The 16,371-nt window shown below is 36.2% G+C and overlaps 3 protein-coding genes across 5 annotated transcripts; all 3 read left to right on the top strand.

The window, feature by feature from the left end:
• The first annotated feature begins 1,139 nt into the window (after window positions 1-1,139).
• Window positions 1,140-9,037, top strand: LOC133674435 (uncharacterized). Of its 3 annotated transcripts, none has more exons than XM_062095533.1 (19): window positions 1,140-1,320; window positions 1,703-1,889; window positions 1,991-2,218; window positions 2,383-2,469; window positions 2,609-2,698; window positions 2,798-2,924; window positions 3,804-3,904; window positions 4,449-4,617; window positions 4,971-5,092; window positions 5,613-5,669; window positions 5,746-5,844; window positions 5,942-5,999; window positions 6,082-6,157; window positions 6,244-6,373; window positions 6,557-6,714; window positions 7,131-7,203; window positions 7,301-7,495; window positions 7,655-7,748; window positions 7,959-9,037. In XM_062095533.1, exons 2-19 carry the CDS (start codon window positions 1,815-1,817, stop codon window positions 8,867-8,869), a joined length of 2,850 nt encoding a protein of 949 aa, XP_061951517.1. In that variant the 5' UTR covers window positions 1,140-1,320; window positions 1,703-1,814; the 3' UTR covers window positions 8,870-9,037. The 3 variants fall into 3 exon arrangements, with proteins under 3 accessions (XP_061951517.1, XP_061951516.1, XP_061951518.1); XM_062095532.1 differs by having other exon boundaries at window positions 5,541-5,669; XM_062095534.1 differs by lacking the exons at window positions 1,140-1,320; window positions 1,703-1,889 and having other exon boundaries at window positions 2,081-2,218; window positions 2,399-2,469; window positions 5,541-5,669.
• Window positions 9,038-9,105: 68 nt separating this feature from the next.
• On the top strand, window positions 9,106-10,462 carry LOC133674624 (putative pentatricopeptide repeat-containing protein At1g10330). Its single transcript, XM_062095838.1, is given in 2 exon segments — window positions 9,106-9,124; window positions 9,211-10,462. Coding segments are annotated over 2 exon segments (996 nt in total). The 3' UTR covers window positions 10,188-10,462.
• Window positions 10,463-12,253: 1,791 nt separating this feature from the next.
• Window positions 12,254-15,112, top strand: LOC133674623 (putative disease resistance protein RGA3). Its single transcript, XM_062095837.1, has 2 exons — window positions 12,254-13,289; window positions 13,563-15,112. The coding sequence occupies exons 1-2, from the start codon at window positions 12,254-12,256 to the stop codon at window positions 15,110-15,112; spliced, it is 2,586 nt and encodes an 861-aa protein (XP_061951821.1).
• Window positions 15,113-16,371: the final 1,259 nt, after the last annotated feature.

The following is a 16,371-nucleotide window of genomic DNA, read 5'->3' as shown; positions in this document are numbered from 1 at the left end:
TAAAGGGCAATAAGGTGTAACTCCAATCAAGGTAGATTGTTGGATTGTTAGATATAAAAAATATTGCCGAGGCCCTCTAATTTTGACAATTTTAAAATTTTTCTTGTTATTTTTGGAACTAATTGACTGGTTGAGCAAAATAATTGGAGTTTTACCTTATCGCACTTAGAAATAGTAAGAGCTTTTAAAGCGCGATAAAATAAAAATATGTTATTTTATCAAAACTTTTTACTCCTATTTTAATTTACCAATTATTTTGATTTTATATGCTAATTTCTCAATTTATCCATAAAAAGACAGGTTTTAAAGAATTTGAAGGTTTCTTATGGGAAAAGAAAAGACACTACAGTTTTGTTTGACTACTTGATGATTCTGTTGGAAAAAACTGATTAAGGCTCTTGATTGAGAATCTATTGATTCATGCATGACCTAATCAAGACATAAAATAAGTTAGGGATCCAATTGAAAATTCTCAAATAGATTAAGGCCTTTTTTATTTCTTAAGGTTTGCCCTTTATTTTTCCTTTTTAACGCTTTATTTACATCTTGTTTTTTTTAGAAAATGGTTTTCAGAAAATTATTTTCTAAATTTTCTTGTGTTTGTTTATTATTAAGAAAGTTTATTAATGGAAAATACTATCCAGTTGAAGGGAAATTTGGTTTAATTTTTAGAAAAATAATTTCTTTTTATTTTGGATGAAAAATACTTTTTAAAAATTGTGAAAAATTTATAAATATCTTATTATTTGTTAATTATATAAAATTTAATCCTCAATCTTTTGATTGCTATATATTTTGTTTTCAATCTTTTTTTATTTCAATTTAATATTTTAGAATTTGATTTAATTTATTTTTTTATATCAATTTTAATTTTTATTTTTTTGATTGTTATTTGCTTTTATATTATCATTTTCTTAGTTAAAATTTCTTATCAATCAAATTTGATTCTTATTTTATTTGAAATAATTTATGAAATTGTATTTTTTTTTAATTTTATCATCTTTCAACTTTTATTTTATTCTATTTGAAATAATTTATAAGATTTAATTTTTATTCTTTTAATAAACTTAAAAAGAAAATATATTATTAATAAATTATCTAAATCATTTAAAAAAACCTAACGTCAACAAATACGTAGTCAGAAGTTGGAATCAAAATTTCAACAGCACGGGTTCGTCTCATCCCAGATTCCATTAATTTGAAAACGACATCTACTGACGGTCGTTTCGAAGAATTTTCGCGCATTCCTCCCTTACTTACCTCTCTTTCTCTTCCCGTCTCTCTTGCTCTCTGTTCAAACTTCTCTTCCTGTAACTTCAGGTAGGTTCTCTCTCTTTTTTAAATTCTCAAATTTTGAACCTAGATTTTGTGTTTTTAATCACTATTATCTTACTGATACTTAAAGACTACTGTTGTAATCAGGTATCTTTTGATTTTTTTTGTTCAATTTGATTGTAATTTGCCTCTAATTTTACAATTTCTAGCAATTAGAGTGTAAAATAACAATTTGATATAAAAAAATTGATTTTTTTAGTAATAATTCGAACAATTTTTAATTAGTTTGTGAAGAAATAAGGCTATGTCTATGTGGTATTGGTAGGCTGGAAGATTTTTATATTTTATTGTAATCATGCATTCTCAAAAAATAAAAAATAAAAAATAAAAAAGAATATTAGGATTTGATTCTGTGATGTTTTTTCAGGTACGCTGCAGGGAGTTGGTTGGACTAAGTAGTGAAAGAGGCGGGGAGTGAAATTTTAGCTGCTATTAGCTACATTTTATCTATATATATATATATATTTTGCGTGTTAGAGATGGGGTGGGGAAACATTTACAGGAGACGTGCGAAAGTATTTACATTGGCCATGATAATTTACATCGATTATAAGGTACGGATCAGCCGTATTGAAAATCTGGTTATGAGTTATTTATTTAGAGTGATGCTTATTGCTTATGCTGATTGTGATGGTTGTCTTTTTTTATACTGAAGGCTTTACAGAAAAGAGAGAAATTCATGAAGAAACCGAAAAGTGATGCGTTGTGGAAGAAGGCCCATGAGCGGAATGCTAAGCGTGTTTTTAATTTGATGGTAGAGTTGGAGGGTTTGTGGGTGAAACTTGGACAGTATATGTCCTCACGTGCTGATGTGCTTCCTTCTGCTTTCATTTCAAATCTCAAGCAGTTGCAGGACTCTCTCCCTCCTCGTCCGTTTGAAGAGGTTTTGTTTTAGTCTTTTTCTAATAGATTTGGAAGTCTTCATGTGATTCAATGTGACTTTGTTGACCTGATGTTTCTGATTAGTTTTTATCTCATAATGTTAGCTGTTTATTTTCAAGCCATGTTTCTTATTGGTTGTTTATGTTAAAATTTTTGTTTGCACAGGTTTGTCACACTATAGAGAAAGAACTAGGGAAATCCACGAAGGAGCTTTTCTTGGATTTTGACGAAAATCCTCTGGCGACAGCATCGGTAAGATCCTTAGAGTAGATGTTTGTGCTAGGAAGTTAGTGCAGATGCTCATTTAGGATTGAAATTTTGATTTTCTTGTTCTCACAAGGTGTGTACATTTTGGAATAATCTTGTTGCTCTCATGTTATATTCTATGCAGATTGCACAAGTCCATCGTGCGACATTAATTGATGGGCAGAAGGTGGTTGTTAAAGTTCAACATGAAGACATCAAGAAAATCATATTGGAGGTTTGGAAACTCTTTGGAGTTTGGCTTTTGAGATGCTGCATCGGAAAACAAATGTTTCAGTCCTTATGGTTATTTTGCATGCCTTTTTTTTTTTTGCAGGATTTAAAGGATGCAAAATCCATTGTTGACTGGATAGCATGGGCAGAACCGCAGTATAACTTCAGCCCTATGATCGATGAATGGTGCAAAGAAGCTCCACAAGAACTCGACTTCAACCACGAAGCAGGTAAACTTTGTCTTTTGCAATATTTCTGTTGATGAAATTCTGTCGATGACATCACAAAATTGCTATTTTCTTTTCTTTTACAACCAATAGATAATAAATGTGAGTTCTGGCTGGTCTGGATGAGGTTATTGGGATTTGGGATTCATATCAGGAGCTTGAAATAAGGATAATGGAATCCAATCATTGGGACAGTTAAATCTGATCATGTTTAGAATCCATACCAAGTGCAGCATCTTAATTTTTTATTGAATCAATGAAGTGAATGGGATGATAGCTGTGTGGTGTCAGCAGTGAGGATAATTGATGGTGGTGGAGGCAAGGTTGGCAGTTGTGGTGATCGTGTTTGGATTTTAGTGGAGGCAACAGCTTGGCTTGATGGATATGGTGCTACGAGGATGGTGGCAGCAGCAATGATGGTGGCAATGTGAGGGTAACTTTAATGACAGTGGTCAAGGCAGTGTGGTACTCTATTGGTAGCAGTGCAATGGCAGCGGCATGGTTCTAGTGGTGATTTGGTGGCAACTCGTGAAGACTTTGGCATGGTGCTGTTAGTGCTAATGGAAGCATTAGCATTGGCACTATGTTGCAGTGGTGAGCTTGGATGTTGTAGAGATGAAAGTGATGGTTGGCAGCTGTATTCAGCCATTTTCTAGCATGTTCATGAAAGTGAAACTCCAACTCACTATACTGAATTCAGTGTAGGACATTCCCAATCTATTTATTAACACTGTGCAGAGACAATGCAAGGAATTTTACATTCTTTAATCTCTTCCTCCATTTATATTCTCTTACTGTTTTTCTTATCAAGTACATCATTGTGTTTCTCTACTGTTCACTGTACCCTTCTCTCTTACTGATGCTGGTCTATTGTATTTGTAGAGAATACCAGAACCGTGTCTAGAAATCTTGGCTGCACAAGCAAATATGATAGCAACAAGCCCATCAATCAAGTGGATGTTTTGATTCCAGAGGTTATTCAGGTATCATTTTGCTCCCATGTTTTGATATAACAAAGTTGCTTGCTCGAGAGCAGGTGCAAAAGGATGAAATCCTAAAAATATATCTTGTCGTAGGAATTTTATTAACATTTCTCACTGTCTGGACCAAATATTAAAGGACTCATTGCAGGCATCTTCATTGACATTTCTGAACCCTGACAGTTAACTACCATTCTTACAAAAAGAATCATGTGGGAGAAAAATGAACATTTTTATGTCATTCTGAAGCCTGGGCAGAGTGGAGTGGAGGAAAATGAATTATTTAGTTATGACACCATCGTGAATGTCTATACCATATACCCAAGCAAAACACATGCACTTACCTATAATAACTTGATGCTAGTCTCTTCACATGTTTTTAACTTAATACAGATGGTTTCTATACATATTTTCAATGATTGGATCTTAAGTAGTGAATTCCTTCTAACCTTAACTGCCTGGTGCCTTTTTTGCTATTCTTATGTTGATAATGATCCTTAATCTTTTCACTCTTTCTGACTGTGCATCATGTTCCTCTCATTAACAGTCGACAGAAAAAGTTCTAATTTTGGAATATATGGATGGAATTCGTTTGAATGACTTTGAATCCCTAGAAGCTTGTGGTGCTAACAACCAAAAGATTGTTGAAGAAATCACACGGGCCTTTGCCCATCAAATATATGTTGATGGGTTTTTTAATGGTGACCCTCATCCTGGTACACCTCTCTCTCTCTCACTCAACTACTGCTCTAGTGTTTTCTTACCAGTAGTATAAAAGGAAGAAAGAAAACAGAATCGCTGGCTGTTTCCTCAGACAAGGAAAGAAAAAGAGAATGGGTGTCTAAATTTTCTCTTGTTGATGTTTATGTAACACCTGCGATGCGATATGCTTTCAGGGAGCTATTTCAATGAATGAAATTTGATTAGGGGTCTGAAATCGAAAATCAAAACATATATTCTTTCTCCCATCTCTTATGCACGTTGCTCTACCTATCCTAATCTCCCTAATTGTGCCCTAAATCAGAATCAGTTTACTCTGTTGAATGCTTTTATATTGGTTGTGCTGCAGGTAATTTTCTGGTGAGCAAAGAACCTCCACATCGTCCAATTTTGCTTGACTTTGGGCTGACAAAGAGAATATCAAGCTCTATGAAACAATCACTAGCTAAAATGTTTCTTGCTACTGCTGAGGTTTGTGAAAATCTTCCTGTCAGTGTACTGTCAATAATGCATCATAATCGTAGAGCATCTGTGTAACAGATCTGATGATTAATTGTGGTGAGCAATAAAATAATTTTTTTCTTGCATGGGAGCGTTTTCTGTGTCCTAGTTTAGCATACTGTTTACCCTGTCTCTCTGTCTCTGCCATCACAGCATGTGCTTAACCCTTTGTTGCTGCTCCATATTTTGCTGAAATTTACTCAAAAGTGCACATTGGTCATTAAAATCAAATTACTGGTCAAGTATAGCTGAGCATGCTCCATTATTTTCATAATCTTTCACCACTGTTATGCATAAGATATGCCACTTCAACTGAGCACAATATTTTTGGTTTTGTCATCACTCCTATCTGTTTATATTTTTTTCTATTTTTGTTTAATTTTTCATTATAAAGTAAATACTATGCTTTCTCTTACAGGGGGACCATGTTGCTCTTTTGTCTTCCTTTTCTGAAATGGGACTTAAGCTGCGCCTGGACTTTCCTGAGCAGGCTATGGATTTTATCAGTGTCTTCTTCCGCACGTCAACATCTGCAAGTGAAGCTGCTGTAAGTATGCACTGCCTGCCTTTAGAGTTCTATTTTGATACCAGCGATTCCAATCTTATACTGTGCTCCTGTAAAGGAATATGCCAAATCTTTGGGAGAGCGAAGAGCAAGAAACATGAAGGTGCTACAGGAAAAGATGAATCTCAGCCAAAAGGAAGTTAAACGATTTAATCCGGCAAGTCCTTCTATCACATTGTTCTACTTCTATCAATATTTTTCTTGATCTGTTTGTTGGCAATTTCATCAATATTTATTAACAATTGTTGGTTCAGATTGATGCATTTCCTGGTGATATGGTAATATTTTCACGGGTTATTGGTCTTCTGAGAGGTCAGTAATAAAATCTTTACACTGGTAGCAGTTAATGAGAAAACTTTTGCATTTCTTTAGATTTCCTTTGATGTGGGTTTAGGACTTTCTACCACATTGGATGCTCGCATAGTATATCATGATGTCATGAGACCATTTGCCGAATCTGTTCTGCAAGAGTAAGTCTATCTTGAGCAATGTGCCAATTTGTATAATGTCTTTGATTATTGTTCATCTCTATTTGAACTTGAAATTCAATTGCCAGGAAGATTGCTAAGGGGCCATCAGAAAATGCACAGTGGATCAATGACACCCCAGTTCATTCTGATGTGGAGGCAAAGCTGAGGCAGATTTTAGTTGAGTTAGGGAATGATGACAAAATACTTGGAATCCAGGTCTGCATGGTTCCATTTTTTTCTGACAAAGTAGCATAAATGAGAATCTTAAGAATAACTTGTTAACAACTGTAAAACTAATCCCTTATTTATTTTATACTGGTTTTTATGCTTTTGACATGGAAAAAATAACTGCCTTGTTTTCCTTTTATTTTGACTACTTTATGAATTCGATGCCTAAAGGTATGTGCCTATAAAGATGGAGAGGTTATTATCGATACTGCTGCTGGAGTACTTGGTAGATATGATCCTCGCCCAGTACAGCCTGATAGCCTTTTTCCTGTTTTCTCTGTAACAAAGGGCATTGCAGCAGGAATGTTACATTGGCTTGTCGACAATGGGTATGTAGCAGTAATTGTATGAAAGCAAAGCCTTTTGTGTGTTATCATTTACTGAACTGCTAGGCAAGATATTTATTTTTGCATGTAGTTTTGTTTTTGATTAATTTTCATGTAGTTGTTATCTTTCACTGGGAATACTGAATGCATGATCCGCTTCCTAAAACCAATATTGATACAAGCACTGGTGTTTATCCTGCATAAACTATGTCAGCATTTTGGTTATATGACTAGATGATTTTTCTTTTCTACATGAGGAACTTTTTGCAATTGTTTTTTCTTTTGAGGTCCTTGCCAGTTCTTAGATAGGATATCATTTTTAGCATGAGTAATTCTGCCCAGTATGTAGTAATTTAAGGCAAACTTAATGCAAAATGCCTTTTGTGGTTGGTTACAAAATGTCGCATGTTGTCTTGCAGAAAACTCAACCTCGATGAAAATATTGCTAATATTTGGCCAGAATTTGGAACAAACGGAAAGAATCTCATCAAGGTGTGAAAGTTTATTTTCCAAGACCTGCTAAACCTTTCAGATTACCACCTGAAGCTCTTTTGTATGTATGCTCACATATTTTTTTTTTCCTGTTTAGGTCCACCATGTTCTTAATCATACATCTGGTTTGCAAAATGCTTTGGCCAACCTCAGAGAAGAAAATCCTTTGCTAATGGCTGACTGGGATGAATGTCTGAAACGGATTGCTATGTCAGCACCTGAGACTGAACCTGGCCAGGAGCAGTTGTATCACTATCTGTCTTTTGGCTGGCTTTGTGGTGGATTAATCGAGGTACAATCCCTTGCTCAAGTGTTTGAACATGAAAGAACCACGAAGCTGATGTCTGCATTTGTTTTTGAATTTCTTTATGATTGGAATGTCTGATCTGCATCTGTTTTTGGAGGGAGCTTGACTTGTCCCGCATTTTAATAATGTGCTTTAATGAAACAGCATGCTTCTGGGAAGAAATTTCAGGAGATCCTTGAAGAAGCAATAGTTCGACCTCTCAACATTGAAGGCGAGCTATATGTTGGAATTCCTCCAGGTATCTGTTAAAGTCCGTGTATTTAATGTTCTTGCTTCGCTAACAGAAATACTACAACAGATTTGCACATGCAATTGCTTTTTTTTCAAGTGGTCATACTACCTGCCTGTCCCTCCTTCCATGGATAGAGTTATCATGTTCCTGCAAATTGTAAATTCAAAGTTTCTTTTCATGATTGGCACATTAATGCTTGTCATGTGTCTCCTCCAGGTGTGGAATCTCGACTTGCATCTCTGACATTAGATAAAGATGATGTTAGCAAGCTCTCAAAAATTGCTAGTCGTCCTGAACTTCCCTCCACCTTCCAGCCAGACAACATTTCCCAACTAGTAACTGCAGTGCCTGCTTTGTTTAACATGCTGAACGTTCGTCGCGCCATTATACCAGCTGCTAACGGACATTGCTCAGCTCGTGCTCTTGCACGCTACTATGCAGCTCTTGTTGATGGAGGCCTGGTCCCACCACCTCATTCCTCTTTGTCCATGCCACCCCTTGGTACCCACCCACACATTCCCAAATTTCCTTCAGAGATTACCTCCAAAAAGCAGAAAGGGAAAAAGAGTAAGGCAGCGGGTTCTGCTTCAAAGAAAAAAGGAAATGGTTATGAGCTCAAGATGAATCACTGTAAGGATTTCAAGGATGGTGGAGAAAGTAACAGTGATGGGTATACCAGGCTTGCTAATGATAGCGCTGGTGGCAGCAGCAGCGATGCTAGTCCACCCAAAGGCTTTGCAGCCAGTGAAAACTCTCGCCAAAATAATGCCAACAGGATTTTTAATAACCCCAGAATTCATGATGAGTTCATGGGCGTGGGTGAGTACAGGAATCTAGTACTGCCGAATGGGAAATTCGGATTAGGTTTTAGGAGATTTAGTTCAAGTGATGGGTCCTTTTATGGATTTGGGCACTCAGGTATGGGTGGATCCACAGGTTTTTGTGATATTAAAAACAGGTTCGCAATTGCAGTTACCTTGAACAAAATGTCACTCGGGACTGCAACAAGAAGAATTGTTCAGTTTGTTTGTTCAGAGCTAAATGTTCCGCTACCAGACGAGTTCTCTGTTCTTAGTGAAACCGCACCTGACGAAGAGTTAAGCATAGCGAGACCTCTGATTAACTGAAGAGACTCTTCTCGTTGTCACTTTATATCCACTTTATACTCAGCCCAAAAATACATAAATTATTTATACTGAATACAATCGTGTCAACAGGAAATTGTAAGACATTTACAGCCATCATTTATAAGGTTATACGAGCAGGTTTATAAACCTACAAGCTGCTTTTGCTCCTTTGCACACTTTGATACATTTGCGTTTTTAGTCTTTCATTGATGCCTGTTGTGTTTTTTAGGGCTTGCATGACTGAGTGTCGAACGTGTGATTGAAATCGTGTTTTTTTAAATTTACTCGCACCCATGTATTGTTGCGTGATGAGAACACACTAACATATGTGGCCTCATTAGGTTTGTACATACTGTTGTTGGGTATGTACTAGCAGTTTGGTGACATACTTAATGCCTGCAAGGTGTTTGATGAAATCTCGCACCCATGGATTGTTGAATATAATGCAATGCTTGATGCTTATGCGAAGAATGGTGACATGGGTTCTGCTTGTTGTCTCTTTAAAAGCATGCCTAAGAGAGATGTAGTCTCGTGGACTAGTGTTATTAATGGGTTTGCAAAGAATGGACTTTTTGGTGAGGCAATTAGGCTGTTTAGGGCGATGATGTTGCATGATGATGTAAAGTGTTGTTTTGTTAAACCTAATGAGGCCACATATGTCAGTGTGTTCTCATCATGCGCTAATTTAGATGAAAGAGTGGTCCTTTGTATTGGGAAGCAAATACATGGGTTTATAGTAAGGAATGAGGTTTTTGTTACTGTTTTTATTGGGACATCATTGATAGATTGCTATGGAAAAGTGGGTTGTTTGAGTAATGCCATTAGAGTTTACAACCAAATGGTGGTTAAAAAGGTTTGTACTTGGAATGCTATAATTTCTTCACTTGCTAACAATGGTAGAGAAGAACAAGCTCTGGACATGTTTAAAAAGATGAAAGGGGAAGGTTTGTGTCCCAATGAGGTCACCTTTGTTGCTGTACTTACTGCTTGTGCTCGTGCCAAGCTTGTAGAGATTGGGCTGGAGTTGTTTCAATCAATGGCTGGTGAGTTTGGCCTGGTGCCAATAATGGAGCATTATGGGTGTGTTGTTGATCTTTTGGGAAGGGCAGGGTTATTGGGGGAAGCTAGTGAATTTATAAGGAGGATGCCTTTCGAGCCAGATGCTTCAGTTTTTGGTGCACTTTTAGGTGCTTGTAAGATTCATGGAGCTATTGATTTGGCAAATGACGTTGGAAGCAGGTTACTTGAATTGCAGCCACAGCATTGTGGTCAATATGTGGCTTTATCTAGCATAAACAATGGTGGAGGCAAGAGTTAGGAAGGTTCCTGCCTGCAGTTTGATTGATTGCATATGAAACAGCAGCTTGGATTTGATGGAAGAATTTGATTGATGGATGCCAGGACCCCCCAGGCTTCAAGGATGCTGGTGGCTCTTGGATTTAACTGATTGCTTTATTTGTATTAGTCCCGTTCTCTCTTTGGCCGCTGTGTGCGGAAAGAAATGGTGAACACTGGAATTATGATTTATTTTTTTTCTTTAAATCGAACAAGTTACTTAATTGAAGAATATCAGGAACCTACAGGTTTTTGGGAGGTGTGCTGGGTCTAGGATTTCTCTTCACTGCTTTATTTGTTATCTAGCAAAACCTTCAAAAACTTTTCATCCTCCCATTCATGCCACCTCCAAAACTACTTAACTGCATCATTGATAATAGTACCACTTTTTCCCCAGCAATTTGCTCAATCTTCTTTCAGAAAGTCTTGCCACCAGCACAGGTTTTATCAACAAGGTCCTTCTTTTTGCTTGAACTTGTCTCTCGTGTTTTTGCTTTTGTCTTGTGATTCACAGGCCTTTTGCCTCTCTTTTATTAATCAAATCGTTCTCTCTCTTTCAATAAAAAAAGAAGAAAAACCATTATTAAAATATCCATGTAGATCAAAGCATGGCCAACCATGTAATAAATAAATACAGTAGTGGCAAAGAAGAGAGACTAATCAAAGCAAGAAACAGTGGATGTTTGTCAATTGGTGAGATTTGTTAGTTAGTACTGAAGGACTTAAAAATCTTAACCCTCAATTTTGATGAGTTGTTCGTTGGCTTTCACGTCACTTTCAATTCTTGCTACTGGGATTTAGAAGTTGAGTGATCACATCAAGTTGGTCCAGAATTAAGAACAAAATCAAACTAGTAATTTTCTACTTGATCTTTCCCTGCTTTAACCTAGGCAAGTTATTGTGAGTTCTGGCTAAGAACCATACATTAATCACCCAAAAGAATAGCGGCATTTATATTTTTTGACATGAAAAATAACTGGTACATAGTTGAATCTTGGAATGGCATGAACCTCATTGAGAAACCGAACGGCTCGACGTGATCTTTCATATATATTGCTAATCAAATGTTAGAGTTCAGCAAATTCTTGATCTACTTTCTATTTTTTGTGTTAAATTAATTACCTTTTACCTGTGATTGCATACATTAATTACTGATAATCTAATCTTTGTTTTTCTAACAAAAAACTTCTATGATAGTACAGAAGATCAACCGAGGTAAGAGGTTGATACACTGAACTACATTTGATAAATGAAGCACTCACGCTGCATAGACAGACCAACAATAATGTAAGAGAACATGCCAGCTTTGTCATGCAAGAGATCAATCAGATCAAACAGAAGTAATGATAATAAAATGGGAGTGAATTTGATCAACACCAAGGGTTTTACAAAAAGTTGGCGGAACAAGTTCACAATCAAAGAAAGAAATTCTAGTAAATGATACGTTGTTTCAGAAATCTTAGAACAAACTGTAGGCTGGAGATGTTTGCATTTGCATCAGATTCCATCCGTGTTTCCCTTCTCTTAGTTTACTTGGTTGTTGCACTTGCACAAGATTCTTGCTTAAACTACTATACGTCCCGAAATATTGTATGAATTGAATGGATCAAGGTCGCCATTGGCCATAAGCATTAAGCAATCTTAATGACTATAAGGGGGAAAAGAATTCCCATCCAAAGTAAAAAAAGAATGATTTACGGAGTAACATGATTAGCTTGCTCTTGTAAATATTGGAATATTTCTTCTGAGAACTCGAAAGGAAAGAATAAACGGCATTTCTTGGGGAAGACGAGTATCCCAAAAACCATCATGAAAGCAAAGCTCTTTTGCATCAGCACATGAAATTAAGAGATTCCATGGCCTTTTCCAATGCACTATATATACATCAAGTAATAGATCATATGAAGCACCATCAAATCATAAGCTCCCCTTTTTTATTTCTCCTCTTTTCTCAACCAATCAATTACTGCCTATATTGCACATTCCCAAATTTATAATCCTTTTATTTCAATTTTATCCTCTCTCAACCATTCCTTAGTTCTGAACAATATGGCTGATGCTCTTGTTTCCGTAGTATTGGAGCAGCTGAGCTCAATCTTTATTCAGGAAGTGCAACGAGAAGTGAGGCTCGTCGTTGGTGTCAAGAACGAGGTTAAAAAGCTTACCAGCAATTTCCAGGCCATCCAAGCTGTGCTTGCCGATGCAGAGGAAAGACAGTTGAAGGATCAGTTGGTCAAACATTGGTTAGATCAGCTCAAAGACGTATCTTACGACATGGATGATGTTCTGGATGAGTGGGGCACTGCAATTGCAAAATCGCAAAGCAAGGTAAATGAGCATCCCCGCAAGAATACAAGGAAGGTATGCTCTTTCATGATCTTCTCTTGCTTTCGTTTTAGAGAAGTTGGTTTGCGTTGTCGTGTTGCTTATAAGATAAAAGAACTGAATGAAAGAATAAATGGCATTATGGTTGAGAAAGATAGGTTCCACTTCAAGTTATTGGAAGCGGGAATTAAACAGCTTGAACATCATGAAACCGCTTCTGTTATAGATGTAGAAGAAGTTAAAGGTAGAGAAATGGATAAAGACAGGGTTATAAAAATGTTGTTAAGTACTGAGAGTAGTCAAGGACCAGCCCTCCGTACAATCTCTCTAGTAGGGATGGGAGGGATAGGAAAGACAACCCTTGCTCAACTAGTTTATAGTGATCATGAGGTGGTGACCCATTTTGAGAAGAGAATATGGGTTTGTGTATCAGATACCTTTGATGAGACAAGGATTGCCAAGGAAATCCTTGAAGCTCTTATGGGGTCTGCCCATAATTTAAACAAATTAGAGACTTTGCTGGGAAAAATACAACAATCATTTAGGGAAAAGAAATTCTTGCTTGTCCTAGATGATGTGTGGAATGAAGATTCTACAAAGTGGGAGCAACTGAGAAACTCCCTCAAGTGTGGTTGTTTGCCTGGAAGTAGTATTTTGGTGACCACACGTAATAGGAATGTTGCAAACTGCATGGGCTCCTCACGCACTGACATTTTAGAACTAGGACTTCTCTCTACAGATGAATGCTGGTCACTGTTCAGTTAGCTTGCATTTTTTGATAAAAATAGTAGAGAGAGAGGAAATTTAGAAGATATTGGTAGACAAATCGCAGCTAAGTGTAAAGGCTTGCCTCTTGCTGCAAAGAGTCTAGGAAGTCTTTTGCGCTTCAAAAGAAGCAGAGCAGAGTGGCAAAGTGTCTTGAACAACAACATTTGGGAGATAAAAGAAGCTGAAAGTAATCTTTTGGCTCCTTTATGGTTGAGCTACAATGACTTGCCCTCTGAAGTGAGACGATGTTTCTCATATTGTGCAGTCTTTCCCAAAGACTTCAGACTTCAGAGGGATACTTTGATCAAACTGTGGATGGCACAAGGTTTTCTTCGGGAAACACATAATGAAGAGGTGGAAGTAACGGGTGGTGAGTGCTTCGAAGCTTTAGCCGCACGCTCTTTCTTTCAAGATTTTGAGAAAGACGAGGGTGATGGCAGCATTTATGCATGTAAGATGCATGATATGCTGCATGATTTTGCTCAAAACTTGACAAAAAATGAATGTTTTAGTGTAGATATCGATGGTGCCACAGAGTCCAAGATAGACTCTTTTTCTAGAGATGCCCGACACTCCATGATAGTTTTTAGAAATGATGAAACCGACCCATTACCTGCAACTATCCATAGTTTCAAAAAGCTTCGCAGCCTGATTGTTGATGGTTATCCTTCATCGATGAATGCAGCCTTACCTAAATTAATCGCTAATTTGAGTTGTTTAAGAACATTGAAGTTGTCACGATGTGGAATACAAGAAGTCCCATCCAACATAGGAAAGTTGATACACCTGAGGCATGTTGACTTGTCTAAGAATGAGATCAGGGAGTTACCTGAAGCTATGTGTGAATTGTATAATATGCTAACTTTAGATGTCTCGGATTGTAAGAAACTTGAAAGGCTGCCTGATAACATAGGAAGACTAGTCAAATTAAGACATCTCAGTGTTCTTAACGATCAGTTTGTGAAGATGAGAGGATTTGAGGGGTTAAGTTCTCTTCGGGAATTGGATGATTTCCATGTGAGTGTCAGTGGTGAAGTGTCTAATATTGAGGATTTGAGAAACTTGAACCACCTTCAAGGATCTCTTACGATAAGTTGGTTGGGAGATGTGAAAGATCCTGATGAGGTTCGGAAAGCAGAACTTAAGAGTAAGAAACACCTCACTAGGTTAGATTTATGGTTTGAATCGAGGACAGACAGGAGGATAATTCGCGATGATGAAGTCCTTGAAGCCTTAGAACCACCTCTAAACATTGATTCGTTGAGGATAGGTGGTTACCAAGGAGTCATCCTCCTTCGGGTGTTTCCTGGATGGATTAATAAACTAAGGGTTGTTTCACTCAGGGAGTGGGGTAAGATTGAGAATCTGCCTCCTTTGGGGAAGTTGCCATCTCTTGAAAAATTGAGAGTAGGTCGGATGGAATGCGTGGGAAGGGTGGGGCGTGAATTCTTGGGATTGGGAGTTGATAGTGACATTAGTAATGGAGAAATGACATCATCATCATCATCAAATACTATTATTGCATTCCCCAAGTTGAAAAGTCTTTCCTTTTGGTGGATGGGAAATTGGGAAGAGTGGGAAGGAGGAAATGAAGATAAAACAAACATCTCCATTTCAACCATAATTATGCCCTCTCTTCGTTCCTTGGAAATTTTAAAGTGTCCAAAACTGAAAGCACTTCCGGATTACGTGCTCCAGTCAACAACTCTTGAGCAACTAGAAATCTATAAAAGCCCAATTCTAAAAGAGGAATTCAAAGCGGGGGGAAAGGGCTGGCCCAACGCCTCTCATACCCCAAACATCAGATTTTATTAGTTAATACCCACAGATTAGATGAGGTAAAGTGTTCTTTTATAATTAATTAAATCTGACATCACATTCTTTTTTTATCTATTTATTTATTTATTAATAGAAAAGGGTTGCACTTAATTTTATGTATAATTTTAGGAAACTAATCTTTAACTTAATTTCTCCTCTTAATTGGCAGTCTTCCTAATTATGGGGCAAGGTTTAATACGACAATAGATAATTGGCTGCAGGTAATTAACTTCTATATATGTAATTAGGAACTAACTTCCTCTTTTATTTATTTATTTATTTGTTTGTTTATTTTGGGTGTTCCTATTGGATTAATTGCCTATATTAATATATATCCATTAAGTAGACATCTTCAGCTAATAAGAACGTACGTGTGGTTGAACTGTATAATTAATTTTAATAAAAGAATAATAGCTTTGATCAATGAATTAAGAGTATATATGATCCATCAATTTCCTATATAATCAACTATAAGTATAATCATCTTTCGTGTTGCCATGCAGGCACCCGACAACTTGGGGAAAGGAAATATTGCCAGTGCTCAAATCCATCGGAGGAGGAGGAGATGTGTATATATCCTTTAATTAATTAATTAATTATATTGTTTCTGACTTTGCTTCTTTTTATTTTTTTACTTATTCTCTCTCTGTTTCTTATAATAGTTTGAATATTATCTGTACATTAAAAAAAAAAATTGTTACCTTAGCATTTAAATTAATAATAGTGTTTCCGTGATTCTCCCGTGGGTTTTCCCCTCATTTTGAGAGGGTTTTCCACTTAAAATTATTGTCTCCTTTCCCTTGTCTCCTGTTCTTCTATTTTTGTTTTTTTCCCCAGCTTTCTCTACAATGAAAACTTTACTTAGTCCGTTTATTTACCGAAAAGTAATTTTTTTTAAAGTAAATTTCAAAAAAGTAAAATATTTTTTAATATTTGATAGTATAATAAAAAATAAGTTGGAAAATATTTTTCAGTATTTGGTTATGTCATAAAAAATAAGCTGGAAAATAACTTATTAATGTTTTATTTTTTTCAAGTTTATTAAAATAATGATGAACAAATCTTACAAATTAAAAGGTTGAATGAGAATGAAATTGAAAAAAATATAATTTTATAAATTATTTCAAATAAAATAAATAATAATCAAAATAATAGAGATCAAATCTAAAAAAATAAAAGATGAAAAGATGAAGAAATTAAATTAATAATAATAAACATTTCATAAATTATTTCAAATAAAAAAAGTAACAATCAAA

This window comes from Populus nigra, chromosome 15 (assembly GCF_951802175.1).
Source record: "Populus nigra chromosome 15, ddPopNigr1.1, whole genome shotgun sequence".
Taxonomy (NCBI): domain Eukaryota; kingdom Viridiplantae; phylum Streptophyta; class Magnoliopsida; order Malpighiales; family Salicaceae; genus Populus; species Populus nigra.
The sequence above is the reverse complement of the archived record's forward strand: the minus strand, read 5'-3'. Positions and strand labels throughout refer to the sequence as shown.